The 14,541-nt window shown below is 40.9% G+C and overlaps 1 protein-coding gene across 1 annotated transcript; it reads left to right on the top strand.

Annotated features, from left to right (window-relative positions):
- Positions 1 to 1,921: 1,921 nt before the first annotated feature.
- LOC113024571 (platelet-derived growth factor subunit A-like) lies at positions 1,922 to 13,271 on the top strand. Its single transcript, XM_026171753.1, has 6 exons — positions 1,922 to 2,061; positions 2,397 to 2,493; positions 6,200 to 6,307; positions 6,485 to 6,678; positions 11,996 to 12,122; positions 12,701 to 13,271. The coding sequence occupies exons 1-6, from the start codon at positions 1,999 to 2,001 to the stop codon at positions 12,709 to 12,711; spliced, it is 600 nt and encodes a 199-aa protein (XP_026027538.1). The 5' UTR covers positions 1,922 to 1,998; the 3' UTR covers positions 12,712 to 13,271.
- Positions 13,272 to 14,541: the final 1,270 nt, after the last annotated feature.

Genomic DNA, 14,541 nt, shown 5'->3' with positions numbered 1-14,541 from the left:
TACAACCAACTAAACCAACCACAGGATAGTGTACATTTTGGAGACTGACCTTTAAGGCAGCCTTTGACAGATGGCTTTAAAGTTTGCTTTATATTGTTAATCACATTGAACTTTTTGTAGGTTCCATTTTATTTGTAGATCAGACTTTCTGTTGTGTCAACTATTCTTTAAAAATGTAGAAGGGCAGTAGAGCCTTTAGCTTTCAGGTTCCTCTCTTGTGGAACCAGATTCTGGTTATGATTCGAGAGGTAAGAACCCTCTCTTGTCCTTTTTTACATGTATCGCGCAGCAGGAAGTAGTCCACTTCCGAAACCTTCTGACCACTGGAAATACAGTAAAGGTGCTGCCTGGAGAAAGCATGCAGCAGACAGCACACACAACATGCTCTTGCTAAAAGTTCAGTTCTGTGCTCTTTGAACATCAGTGCTGTCTGAAATGACATTCACCTTGTGTTAGGGATCTGGTAGGTTAACGGGGTGTCAGACATTTGCATTACGTAGCTAACATAAAAATTAATTTGTGCATTTGTAAAAACTTGGATCAGGTCACCCTCTGCCAGCATTATGCTGCTACAGGCTCAGGCTGCTGGGGTGAGAACCTCTCTCACCCAACCTACTGCATGTTATTAACTTTAATGTTTTCTGTCTCCTGTGATTTGTGCTTTTTTCCTGTTTCTCCGCTCTCCCTACTTCCTGCCCACTGTTGCTGAGTGTTTGCTCATAGAGGGAAAGATTGGATCATCTGGTTTGTATCTATAAAGTTTCTTTGAGGTCACTATTGCTGTGAACTTTTGTTACAAAGCACTAATAAAAATCTTACAGTTTTAGGGCACAATGTCACCGTCACCTGGGGGGGGGGGGGGGGGGGGGGTCCACTTGGTATTCCTTTAGGCAGTCTAGGAATTAATCTCCATGAAAACAGGTGTTGACCAATGGGCTGCTCGGTTCTTGGTGATGTGGATGACTTTAACATATATCAGTTTCTCATTTTCTGTCCTTATTATTCTGGCATGTCAGTGTAAAATAGTCCAAACGGGACCTTTAACTTTATCTTGAGGGAACCTCTAATGCATTGGTCTGAATATGTGATGATCATAAATCATCAAATTCAAACTAAAGGTCAGGTATTGTAACAATAGTTCCCGAGTTCTTTTTAGCAAAGTGTCCAATACAAGCGTAATCAACTTAAGCAGCTCAGACTGAGGCTGTTCCGTGATGTCGTTTATTGCTGCTGCTGCTGCTGCAGTGCTCGGTAGCCTTTTATGCAAAGCGCGGTCGCAGTCGCGCGGGCGCGCACAGCTATATCCTGTGACTGAAAGCATCCCAGCTTCATTCACCGCGGAGATCACAGGACCGCTGGGAGCTGCCATCAAACTCCTCAGAGCGGAGATAAAGGCTTTTGGTTCTTTTGCGTTTTCCAGACAGACCTGCCCTCGGTTTGTGAGTTTTGACAATTTACCAACCTGAAGTGCCAACACGCTCAAACGCTGCAGAGGGCACAAATGGGTGATTTTTGAAAGGCTCATACTGAGGACAAAATGATGGATATTCCTGGATATGTGAATGCAAAAAATGCCTAATGCTTCCATCGGCACCTGTTCTGTCTAGACCAAAATGAAAAGCAACTGGACATACACTTGATGTCAAGTCTGATTGTGTGATTTCCTTTAAACTTCGGACCTGTGGACGAATATCGGTGGGATCCTAAGATTTGTACTTTTTTATTTTGTTTTATCTTTTTAAAACTTGGACTCTCATTTTTCGCGGTCACTTAAAAAATAATCCCTTAAATCTCTTTGGCAGTGACTTACACCGCGTGCAGAACAAGCAGAAGTTTGCTTCAATCCTTTTTATTTCATTCGGGATTTCGCAGCTTTTTCATTAAAACTGAGGAGGTATTCTGTCCTCCCGAGGGATGATGAGAGCAGGGAGCGACAGCCCGGCTCCTTCGGTGGATTTTCGACCTATTCTGGTGCCTATGCAGTGGATCTGAGAGGAGATGAGAGCCGCAGTCTACCACATCCTTGCCGGCTACCTCTGCGTGTTACGCACCGTTGCTCAGGTGAGCTGAATCAAAACACTCTGTGTTTAATCTTTTCTGCTGCGTGTTGTGATATTTTTACTCGCAGCTATTTAGCTTGTAAACAAGTAATAGAACTCACAGAGACTCAGTCCTGAAGGTTAACGTACTGAATACAAAAGATGAAATCTAGTTTATTTGCGTAATTACACACGAGCATTAATCTTACGCACAGTTACCTGTTTGATACATTTTGAAAACCCGCCACCGAGTCAGCTTGAAAGCCAGCTGCAGATAAGTAACGTTTGCGTGATCGTGATTTACGCACCAACTATGTGTTCCCACCCCCAATAAACCCACCCCCTTCATTCCCACAGGAGTCTCCTCTCCCTCAGGAGCTTCTGGAGCGGCTCTCTCGCAGCGAGATCCGCAGCATCAGCGACCTCCAGCGGCTGCTAGAGATAGACTCCGTAGGTAAAGCACTTCATTATAATACAAGTCTCCCACAGCCACAAGCTGGATTAATGATCCTTACAGAAAAATGGGGTTATTCATAGAAAAATCTGTTCATGTGATGCCTGTGACAGATTTTTAATAAAATATATGAAGAAATAAATAAACATGGTGCAGATAAGATCAGACGTGTTTTTTAAAGTGATGTGAAACATAATGCCAAGTATGCAATTTTAATCTCTTCAGGGAAGTAATTTTTAACTCTAAGAGCACTGCACAAGGCTACATCACGTTTGTGCTTGTGATCAGTGTCAGGGTTTCATGCACCAAGTGGCAGCAGACATAACTTGGGGCCAAACCTCTGTAGCATTTAAAGCTAAATAGTAGGCTACAATTTTTTTAATGAAATTTGAAAAGTCACAGGAAGTTACTGTAGAAACTCATATTTCTTTGCACCAGATCAACACTTGTGATTTTTTTAATCTATCTTTAATCTACTTCTGAAATTAGGAGCAATGCACATGTTTGTCTTATTTTAGCATGTCATTGAAAAATGATGTACCTTTAGTCATACAAAGATCCAAGCAGGCCTTAACTTGACTGAGTAACAGATAAACATCAGGCAAAGGGAGCTTAAATGTGATAGTCACGGCTGCTTCCCTCCCTGTCAGTGCCTTGAAAGACTCTGACTTGAGGAATTAGTTGCATCTGGTTCAAGATTCTTTGTCTTCTCATCTCACCACTGGATGTTTCTCAGAAAGACCAGAAGCAACTTTTGTTTTTCTTAAAAAAATCATCTGTATCTTTTCTGCTCTGCTAGCAGCTGACTGTGTAGCTGAGATCACAAAAAAGAAGGCTTTGTGTGCAGTTCCATCATAAACAGTCTCCAACTTTTGAAGAAAAAAAAAAAGCACCGGCATTTGCCTTCAATAAACACTGATGTCTGTGTTTATTATGCAGGTAATAAATCTGAGCAGATTGAATCAGTGAGGTGAGACAGGAGGAAATAACTGTGGCATAAAACACACTTTATTGCATCCACTCATCCACATTTCAGCCAAATAAACTTTTTTTTTTTTGCTGCGTGAACTTTTTTTTATTTTTTTCTGTCTGCAGTGCTGAGTGGTGCCACCATTAATCCTGGCATCATTGAGATGCAAATGTCGAGGGTGACGGCTCCCCGGCTCGGTGGGGGTCAAGTGGCTCACTTCATTATACTGTTGTCATGCTGCCCATTATTGGTTTGAGAGGAGGGCTCGCTGGAAGGCTGCTGTGTTGCTATGTATAATTCATGCTCAAATTCCTGCATGTCAGGGCGAGAGAGGGAGACACACAGGCTCAGAAAGAGAGAGAGAGAGAATGAGAAAGATAGAGAGAGAGAGAGAGGGAAATGTCGAAGGTGGACTTTGTTGTGTTTTAGAAGCACATTGTGTATGTAGGCAGGCGTGTGTGTGTGTGTGTGTGTGTGACTGTTTGCATGCACATATGGCCTCAAGAATGAGGAGCGCACGCAGACATCTACACGGTGACCAAAAGAAGCATCAGGCTTGGTATTCAGGATCAAATTAAAAGAGTCCTGCCTAGACATCATTTACTCTGATTTCCTGGAACCTTGCTCCCTTTTTCCACCCACACAGACACACAAATCTACACAAATCCACACTGCACACACAATCTTTGCTCAGAATTTATTGGCTTTAAACATGTCTGTGGGTATCCTGTGGTTTGGAAGTACTGAATGGCTTGAAGAATCTGCGAAAACTGTGGATACATCTCTAGAAGGCACACACACACAAAGCTAAGATTTAAAACTAAGCCTTGAGGGCAAGATTGGCTAATATAAATCTTTATGCCATAAATCATCAGTTATTAACTAAAGAATATTATTCACTTTAGGAAAGTTTCCGTAAACTGGATGTTTGTCTAATCTCAGGTGTAGTATTGTCACAACCTGCCAAAACCTTGCACAGAAAAATAAATAAATAAAAGATTAAACTAAGCTCACTACCACACATTACTACCACCAAACCAAACTGAACTGACAAATACAATTTATGGCCAAGTGTCAATGAGTGGCAGAGTTTCCAAGATTAATTGTAGATAGAAGATGTTTCTGTGTTTGTAGGAATAACTCTGGGTCCCTCCTCTTCATGAAACCATTCGTGACTGGTGCTTGGTAACTCAAGGTTTCAGCTTCCTCCACAGATTTCCTATTGATCTGAGGTCTGGAGACTGGCTAGGGCCCAGGGGTGTTGAACTCCAGGCCTCGAGAGCCGGTGTCCTGCAGGTTTTAGATACTGTATCACCCTGGGTCAACACACCTGAATCAAATGATTAGCTCTTTGCCAGGCCTCTGGAGAACTTCAAGACATGTTGAGGAGGTCATTTAGCCTTTTAAATCAGCTGTGTTGGATCGAGGATACATCTAAAACCTGCAGGACACCGGCCCTTGAGACCTGGAGTTCGACACCTGTGGGCTAGGCCATTCCACACATTAATGTGTTTCTTCTTTATCCACTCCTTTCTTGCCTCTGTGGTATATTTTGGGTCATTGTCATGCCAGAAGACCCATCGATGACCCATCTTCAGTGTTCTGGCTGATGGAAGAAGGTTGTAGTCCAAGATTTTTCCTGTCTTTTGGCCTCTCAATGCGCTGCCCAAAACATAACATTTCCACCTTTGTGCTTGATGTGGGGATGGTGTTCTTTGGCTCATACAAAGCATTTCTGTTCATCCAATCAGATTCTGGTTACATCTTTCATCAACGCCTCAGTTTATAAGTTTAATGTAATTATTTTTCTGGATTTTTAGTTGATATTCTGTCTACTATCAAATTTCTTTGTAAGTGAGCAAACATAAAAATTCAGCAGGGAATCAAATAATTGCTTTCTCCACTGTACATCTAACCAGTAATAGAAGCAAAAAAAGTGCATTAAAGTCACATAACAGCAAATAAATCTCAAAATTCACAAAGAAGCTACTTAGAAAGTTTAAGTTTGCTTGCAATGTGATGTCATTTCCAACTTAACAAAATCTTTGCTGTGTGTCTGTGTGTGTGGATTACACTCAAATGTACCTGGAATAGGCACTGAAACAGTTTCATTTGGGGCTCGTGTACATGCAGAGAACTCAGTAGCTCACTGACATCATAACTCAGAATAACCTGGTTAAACTGCTTCTCTGATCAGGAGACACTTGATAAAGATATCTGTAATGAGCAGCTTGCTGTAGCATGTAAACATGCCACCACTTTTCCTTCTTTTGTATTTTGGTCAGTCAGCTGTCAAGTTATCTTGATAAGGAGATTCATGGTCCCATGAGGATAAATTACAAATATTTTCTATTTTGGCTCGGCCAACAATGTGGTGCGTAAGATTTCATGAAACTTAAGGGACAACTTCTGATGTCCAAAGAGCCAGGATCAACTGAAGTGATGCATCATGGCCCAAGATTACAATAAATAGGTATTATTTTTAATTCTGAATCATGCAACGTTAGTCCAGTAGTGTCCAAGGATGGAAATGTGGAGCTGGAAATGAGCAAAATAAAAAATATCCAATATCACCCAAGAGAACATTTGTGCTTCTCAGAAAATGAACTTTATGCATGCATGTTATCCACAATAGTGCGTTAGTATGTGTCTGTGTTTTTGACACAAGGATCTTTGTTGTTAACATTTAGAGTGTGTATTGTCTCAGTATGCTTGTGTTATTTTGTCTCTGTTCAGAGAACGAGGTGATCGAGGAGACCAAACACAGCTACCACAAGGACTTCTCTCACAGCTTCCCCGACCTAAAGAGAGCACACACACATACCAGACACAGGAGGAGCACTGGTGAGAAACACACACACACATGTAGTCAGCTTGAGCCTCAGGTCCACTGGTTATCTAACTATTCTTTTGTAGTTTCCAAAAATTCTATATTGTATAACGTTAATAGGAAATACTAGTATTTGTATAAAAAGTGAACCATTGATGCAGGTTTGATCAGCCATGTTTGTTCACCTGCAGTGGTAGAAGAGGCCTTGCCAGCAGTGTGCAAAGTTCGGACAGCAATTTATGAAATTCCCAGGAGCCAGGTGGATCCCACATCGGCCAACTTCATCATCTGGCCTCCCTGTGTCGAGGTGAAACGCTGCACCGGCTGCTGCAACACCAGCAACATGAGGTGCCAGGCGGCTCGCAAACACTACCGCACTGTTAAGGTAGCTTTCTGTTGCTTCTCTCTATACATGTGACCACATGTGTGTCTGTTTCAGACTCTTTTGTGTTCAAAAGAAGCTTTGTTTTCACATCACATTTGGAAGAGGTAAAGATTTGCATATAGGGAGTCTTGGGGGTTACCAGGTAGCACAGGTCGACACTACACTGCACTGATGAGCACAGCTAGACCCCGGCATGCAGGGTTAGCTTTGTAATTGTTTCTTTCTGCTTCAAACATTCCTTCCAACAGAAACCTGTTAGGTAATGAAAACACATGCATACATTCACATATAAAACAAATATAACTAATAACTTTGTGCTGTCAAAGACATAATTTGGTCAAAGGAAAGAATAAGACTTTATATCAACACTGTACGTGCACACTTGCACTGCTTCAATTTTTGATATCCATCATTAATTCATTAATAAATTAATTTCATTTTAATCTTTACTCATTGCCATCACTTTAAACTTTTTCTTAAGAATCAAAGAAAATGAATATAATTGCCATAAACCAAAACTGTGTGTAACCATAGTGTTATTTAACATTTTCTGAACTGTAGATATGTTTATGGAGCTGGAGCCAGGCCAGGCTGGAGCCGGGTACACCCCGGAGTGGAAGAGCCATTACCAAATACCACAAATTTTGTATTTCCAAGTTTGTCATAAACCATTTCCTATTGAAGCCAGGCAACTGAGAGACTTCCCATAAGATGTGAAACTGACGAGTTAAAGTTAGGAAGAAGCATCCGGAAAAGGCTTTGTTGTATTTAGTAGAAACAGTCTTTTTATCATGTCTAAGTAATCTGCCATTTATCTGTTGTTTTTCTTTGTTTAAATTAGAGTCCCTTAATAGAGACTAACTGCATATGAAGTGCAAAATTGTGGCCAAGAGCTTTGGCACTCGCACAAAGTTTGTTTTTCATGCACTTTGGCACAATTTTTATTTCATTTCTTTCACAAGGATGTCATGAATTTCAAAAACCTATTATTACATTTCTCTAGTGCACTTGTCTGTCTCAGTGCATGCTGTATCTTCTTATATGTCACCTTCAACTTTCATTATGAGGAAGAGGACAAAGTCACAGAGGACTAAGACTGTTCTTTGGGGCGATTGTGGCTCAAGAGTTGGGTGTTTGTCTTGTAATCGGAAGGTTGCCGGTTTGAGCCCCGGCTCGGACAGGCTCAGACAGTCTCGGTCGTTGTGTCCTTGGGCAAGACACTTCACCTACTGCCTACTGGTATTGGCCAGAGGGGCTGATGGCGCAATATGGCAGCCTCGCCTCTGTCAGTCTGCCCCAGGGCAGCTGTGGCTACAACTGTAGCTTGACTTAACCAGTGTGTGAGAGTGAATGAATAGTGGTATTGTAAAGCGCTTTGAGGGTCCCGAAAAGCGCTATATAAATGCAATCCATTATTGTTTGGTGTCTGACACATACAGTAGCCAGAGACAAGAGTTTTCTTCCACAGGGATATCCTGTGACAATAGAAGTGGTTCAAATTAGTTTAAGGGATATATTCTGTGTAAACATTTAGCAAAAGGCTTCTGTTCCTTGTCTTTTACTGGCACTGACCCGGAAAGTGTAGAAAACGAATAATGGCACAGAATGTGTAAATACGCAGCCACTTACTGGAGGTATACACTCTACACCTGCCAAAAACAATTACTCTCCCCAGCTTAACCATTGTGTGTGTGTGTGTGTGTGCGTGTGTGTGCGTTCGTGTGTGTGCCAGTGACTGAAAATCTGGCAGTGAGGTAGCACATGAACATAGTAGCTTCCCTTTGATCTCATCCAGAGCTGGAAATAAGACTCAGTAAACCCCAAATGGTTCACAGTCACAAGAGTCCAAGTGGGAGCTGACCCAAGGAGTGTGTGTCTGTGTGTGTGTTTGGCACACAGGAAGTGCATTTATTGTACTTTTAAACTGTGCTGATGATGTTGATGTTAATAGTTACTTTAATAATATGAACATGAAATATTAATTTCACAGGTTGATTGGTTGATGTTTGACTGATAATCTGGGGTGAGAGGGAAAGACGTGTAAGAGTGTGCTGCCAGAGGTCAAGAGGGAAAACGTGAATAAAACAGGAGGGGAGGGCGGTTTGATACTCTGTGCTTTGGCCTGCTGAAACCCAATCTGAGATGAAAGGGCTCATCCTTTGTCTGCTCACAGAGGAAATCAAAAATAAAGTCACTCGCATGTGCTGAGATTCAGTGCTTAGAGGGTAAATGGTCACGACTACAACTGCACTCACTTAAAGCTAAAGGGAAGATGGCAGGGTGAAGGTTTAGGGGGTGTGTCCATATGTGAGAAAACAAAGAAAGAGCCTCAGTACTGATATATATATATGAAGACTACAGCAGGCTGGAAGTCAATCTGTAATGCCCTTTTAAAAGCTGCTGTCTTGAAATGATGTTTACTTGTTTTTTGAGAATAGACTGTATATAAAAGATGGATATCATCATTGTGAGATCACTCACTGCCATGTAAAGTTTCCACTTGAAGCCTCTGCTTTGTCACCTAGCTAACGTTCACAGGTTTGGAAGAACTACATCAGTAGACTGACTGAATGCATAACAACTGCCAAGTTGCCTACAAAAAACATTGATTTTTCTTACTAGAACTACAGCAGCAACTGTAGTGTAAGTCTGCAGGAAAGAACTATTAATTTAATAGTTGATCTAATCTAATCTAACTACTCATATATATAACAATTATAGCAGACCTCGACTATTTGAAGTGATGGCTCACCCCTTCTAGCATATTGTCAAGGTCTAGTCAATGTCATATGTGCTGTTTAGCTGCACAGCTGCTCACCTCAGCTGAACCTTCTTGTGGGTTTTTGTTTTTACAAAGTCTTAGCTCTGCTATTTCAGAGTCTGTTAAGACTTGAAGCAAAGATGGTTGTGCAATTGGACCTGCCAAAGTGCAGACTTGGCTTGCTAACAAGGATGTTAGCATTACGCATTTACTGTGCTTCTGTGGTTCTTTTATTGTTTATGTAAGATAAAAGTATGCTGGGTGTGTATTTGTTCATGAACTAGAAAGACCCATTGCTACATGAGTAGCTAGGCTCGGGGCGCTAGTGTTGATGTCAAATGTGACACAAAACAGCATATGCCTCACTTAGTGTAAGTGAAATCAAACCTCCTATCAGTGTTCCATTCATTCTTCCAAACGAGATTACACACACCTGTGTGCTTTCACAAGTACAAGAAAGCATTTTATCTGTAGCACCTGTATCATACATAACCTGTCTCATTCTAACTTAAATAGCACTATCGTTAGGTAGTTTTTGGGATCAACAAACCTATATTGTTGCAAACATAAATTTAATCATGATTCGATTTTGCAGAAGTTTAGTACATGATGAAATTTACAATAGCTTCAAATAATAGAGTCTACATCAATTTAATGAACAAAATTATGTTAGATTGTTGAGGTAAAGAGGACAGAAAGTGGAGGAAACAGGAGATAAGTTTACAATAAAAAGTGAAATTTTAATGATGGTGGTCTAGTCAAACATTTACCAAAAAAGAGATACAAACATAACATCCACACTTGTCCAAAATAGTGATGCGCGAATCATGTTCACGTTCAATACTCGAGAATCACTTTACTGACTCATGAATCATGATTCACAAGCCCAATTGACTCACTAACTCATCCCTATTGCTGTTAGCAAACTAATTTCCTTAGTAGAAATATATGTAGCTTATAATTAAAATCGTGGGGGAAAAAAACAACAGCCAGTTTCTTAACAAAAACATTTCTGCTCTGAACTGGAAGAAAAAACCCTGAGTAGAAGCTCACATCAAGACAATAGCTCCTTGGTTCACAGTAGCATCGCTCTGCTAACATGCTAACAGCACATTTTAGCTACTCACCCCCTCCCTTCCTGCGCTGAATTGTAGCGTAAGCGAATCACTCAGGACTCACTCACCCCCTCCCTTCCTGTAATGAATCATAGAACGAACGAATCACTCACTAGTCATGTCCAAATTCATGGGCTGGTCATGTCCAAATTCATGGGCCGGCCTTCGCGGTCTACGCGGGCCAGGTCCTCAGAAGTGCGTGTAGGCCGGAAGTAAACGGCTGGGGAAATTGGACGGTCTAGCCTTCTGATTAGCGTCACCGCTGTCTCGTTGGAGTTTAATAAACTCAGCCGTCTTCTCCTTGCTATCTAATATATAACAGGACACTGGCGTAAATTCTCGACCGTGTCATACTCCTGTTTAATCAGTTTTCTGTTTGACGTTTAGTCAAAACCAAGGAGGAACCCACCAGGGGGATTAATAAAGTTTTATTTTATCTAATCTAATAACTTTAATCTCAGCCAAACCGATTTACTCACAAACAAACAAAACACTGAAAAAAGCCCAACAAGAACATTTTTAGGTTGTCTAAGTGACTTATATATTACGTTTAACCTGAGTAGCAAAAATCCGCGGTGATCTGAAAATGATGTGCCGGGAGTTGTGCCATTCTCGGCGGCTTCAGTGAACCTCGAGCTCCCAGCTAGCTATCGAGCTGGTGACTAGCAGACGTCTCCGAAAACGTCGAAGCACTTTTGCAAATATGCGATATCTTGATAAACCGAGCAGATATTTGATGTTTACACAGCTACATTCAAAAAAACCCAACTTGAGGCCCATACACTGGGAGATTCTCAGCTGTAGCTAATGACCACCTCCATTAGCTGTTTGAAAAACTCTTTGTCATGTTTTCTATTGAATATTTCTGGCAGACTAGTTTTAAACAAAAACCTTATAAATGTGATCTTAAAAATCCACTGGATGGCAATAGCTATGCTAATTTACAAAAAAACTGACACTAAACTTTGATGTCAGATATGTTCTCCAGTAGTCAGTTCATTGTGTTTCCTATTCTTTAAAAACTTAATCTACTCAGCTTATAAATTTGATTAAGTTAGTACCTAGCACTAGTACTAGACAGCTAGTTTGGCTAGCAAGGTGCATCTGGTGCAAGGTGCAAGTTAGCATTTCTGATGCTAACTTTGACTAGAAAAACTCGTTCTAACCCAACACACTCAACAGAAAAGCAGAACATGCCTTAGAATGTGTTTTAGTGCAAGGGAACTTTGGGTAAAGGCACACAACTACCACTCAAGATAGCTACACAGAACTTATGTAATTTCTGTATTCCTTTTATTTTTCAAAGCTGGCAGTTTGACTGTACGAATTCATGCAGTGAGCTAGTTAGCGGGGGCTTGCCTATGCTAAAGAGTATTAACAAACATGCTTTAATTCACTTCTCAATAAAGTTTTCTCTCTGTCTCACTTTCTCTCCCCTCAGGTGGCGAAGGTGGAGTACGTGCGAAGGCGGCCAAAGCTGAGGGAGGTGCAGGTGAGGGTGGAGGATCACTTAGAGTGCACGTGCACCAATAAACGCCATATCAGCCCAAACTCAGACACAGACAATGGTGAGCATATAGCTGCGTATCTTTGTGTGCGTGCATGTGTTTGTGCATGGGCGTGGGCATGGGGGTTTAAGCTGGCTCACTTCACATGTTACGGCTCCTCTCAGAACTGATAACATCTGAGGCATTTACAGTGTTTTTCCTGCCTGAGTTAATTCTCCCTCAGGGCAGCATTTCCCTTCACACACACTAACCCATCCACTCACACACACACACATACATGTGTGCACACACACAAACATATGTTTCAAAGACCCCCATTCTATATTATTAAAATCTTTCCTACTCGACGTAAACAGGGGTTAAAAAAAAACATTGTTGTAGTGCACAAAGGTTCTTGGAGTTTAACCATCCTGTCATCATGTGTGACTTCTGTTGAACTTGCTGACTTCCTGCAGGTCGTGCTTACATCAGCTGAACTTAAAGCAAAAAAATTGCAATTTAGATGTCCAGCGGTGGTGCAGAAAACAGTCCTTTGTGTGTGTGCGTGTGTGTGTGTGTGTGTTGTTATTCAGTCGAAGATAAAGCTAATGCTTTATGCTAATAAAAGAAGCTATCTTCATGTTCCTTTCTTGCAACAGGCATCAGGTGAAGAGCAGCAGACAGATGTAGGAGTGGAGGACACCTTGAGGATAATGATGTAATGGAAAGCAAGGACAAGCACCTTCTGCCTGTGACTCCTTTAACACCTGCCATCAAAGTAACAGTGAAAAGGTCTAACGGAGCATATTTTGTCCACGACCTTTTGGAGTTTTGATGGAGGATTACTGACTCACCATTTTCCAAAAAAAAGCAAAGCATCAAACTTCCACAAGTGAACTCCAATTTTTTTTTGATGGAGACGAGAAATGATGAGACGATGACAAAGCGAACTGACATTCTGGTTCTAGGATGTTGAAGGGCATATTGCCTGTATCCTGCTCCTTCTCCAGAGTATAAACCGCTCAGTGACTCGGATTATAAACTGGGGCAAAATCCTTTCTAGAAACAGTGACTGGGATTAGTTTTTGTACTCCAAGATTTACTCTTCCTCAGAAAAGCACTCACACACATGCACGTATATCCTCTTATTTTTATAACGTCTCGTTTTCTATTTCTATTGCTTATCAGTTCTTTTTCTGATATGTTACCCAAATAAAGAATGGATGGGAAATAATCCTTCCGACATGTTACTGATACTAATAAAATATTTATATGAAAACAAATTGGGTGTGGTGGTCAGAAAACAGCTTGCAGCAAACAGGTTTGTCAGAGAGTGACTGAAGGGACAGTAACACACACACACACACACACACACACACGCACGCACGCACGCACGCACGCACGCACACACACACACACACACACACACTGAACCTTGGCAAAAGTGAGACTAGAAAACAGAAAAGCATGAAAATGCTGATTATGGAGCGGAATAGCCAACAGCTAACAAGTGATCTTTTTGTGCTGTTTAAAGAGTTGTGTTATTTCAAACAGGTCAAAGAAATGACAGTAATAGTGGCGTAGGGGAAGGCAAATGTTTTCATTGGTGACCTCATCTCCTGACTCACTAAACCAGAAGGAGGAGAAGGTGACTTCATATCAAACCACTTTCTTCATATTCGCTTTCATTACTGCTGACAAGGAGCTCTGTTTCATTTAGATATGCACCTAAAGGAAATGCAATACATGGGGAAACCTTATATAATTTTAACAGAATGGGTGCCATGTTTTAACCAAGGACTGTCCTCAAGTCACTCAAATTGTGCATATTTCACATCTACTGTAATTTAAAATGTATCTTGTGGGACAATGAAGGTAGACTATAAACATATTCAGGCCACAAATGTATAAATTTTGTTATCCTCAAAGGAAGAAAGAAAGAGCCAAACTCGATTTCAGTGGGATTAATTACAAATATTATATATAATTATGATTATAAAATTATATTTAGTACTTTATTAGTATGTAGAGTACTAGCATTTGGTATTTACAAGGTATATCAAAAGGAATCAACTGATTTTAAATTGCTTTCAGTGGCTGCAGTGACTCCAGACATGCTCACAAAACTATATGGGCATATGCTGTGTTTCTGGAAGATGTCACATTGAGTGCAGTAAATTTGCACATTGTGGATTTCTTAGCTACCTTGCTTCATGATAATATGACCTTTGTCTGCAGATGATCATTAGGGGGTTAATGCTGTACAGTAAATGTTTAATCAGCAGTCAAAACTAGCTTGAGTGTCTTTAACTTGGACACATATGTGTGATATCGTTGAGAATAAAGGTTCACATGTAATCTTTTTTCTCTGGAGCTTGTAGCTGCAGCTCACAGTCTTCTGCAGCACATGAAACGTCTACAGTCTCCATCATCGCTTTGGCTAAAGCTATCACATATTAACAGGAACCACAGCTGCCTTATGTCACAACTAAACAGCAAA

The sequence above is a fragment of the Astatotilapia calliptera genome, chromosome 6 (assembly GCF_900246225.1).
Source record: "Astatotilapia calliptera chromosome 6, fAstCal1.2, whole genome shotgun sequence".
In the NCBI taxonomy this organism is placed as follows: domain Eukaryota; kingdom Metazoa; phylum Chordata; class Actinopteri; order Cichliformes; family Cichlidae; genus Astatotilapia; species Astatotilapia calliptera.
Note: the sequence above shows the minus strand (reverse complement) of the source record. Positions and strands in the feature narration are given on the sequence as shown.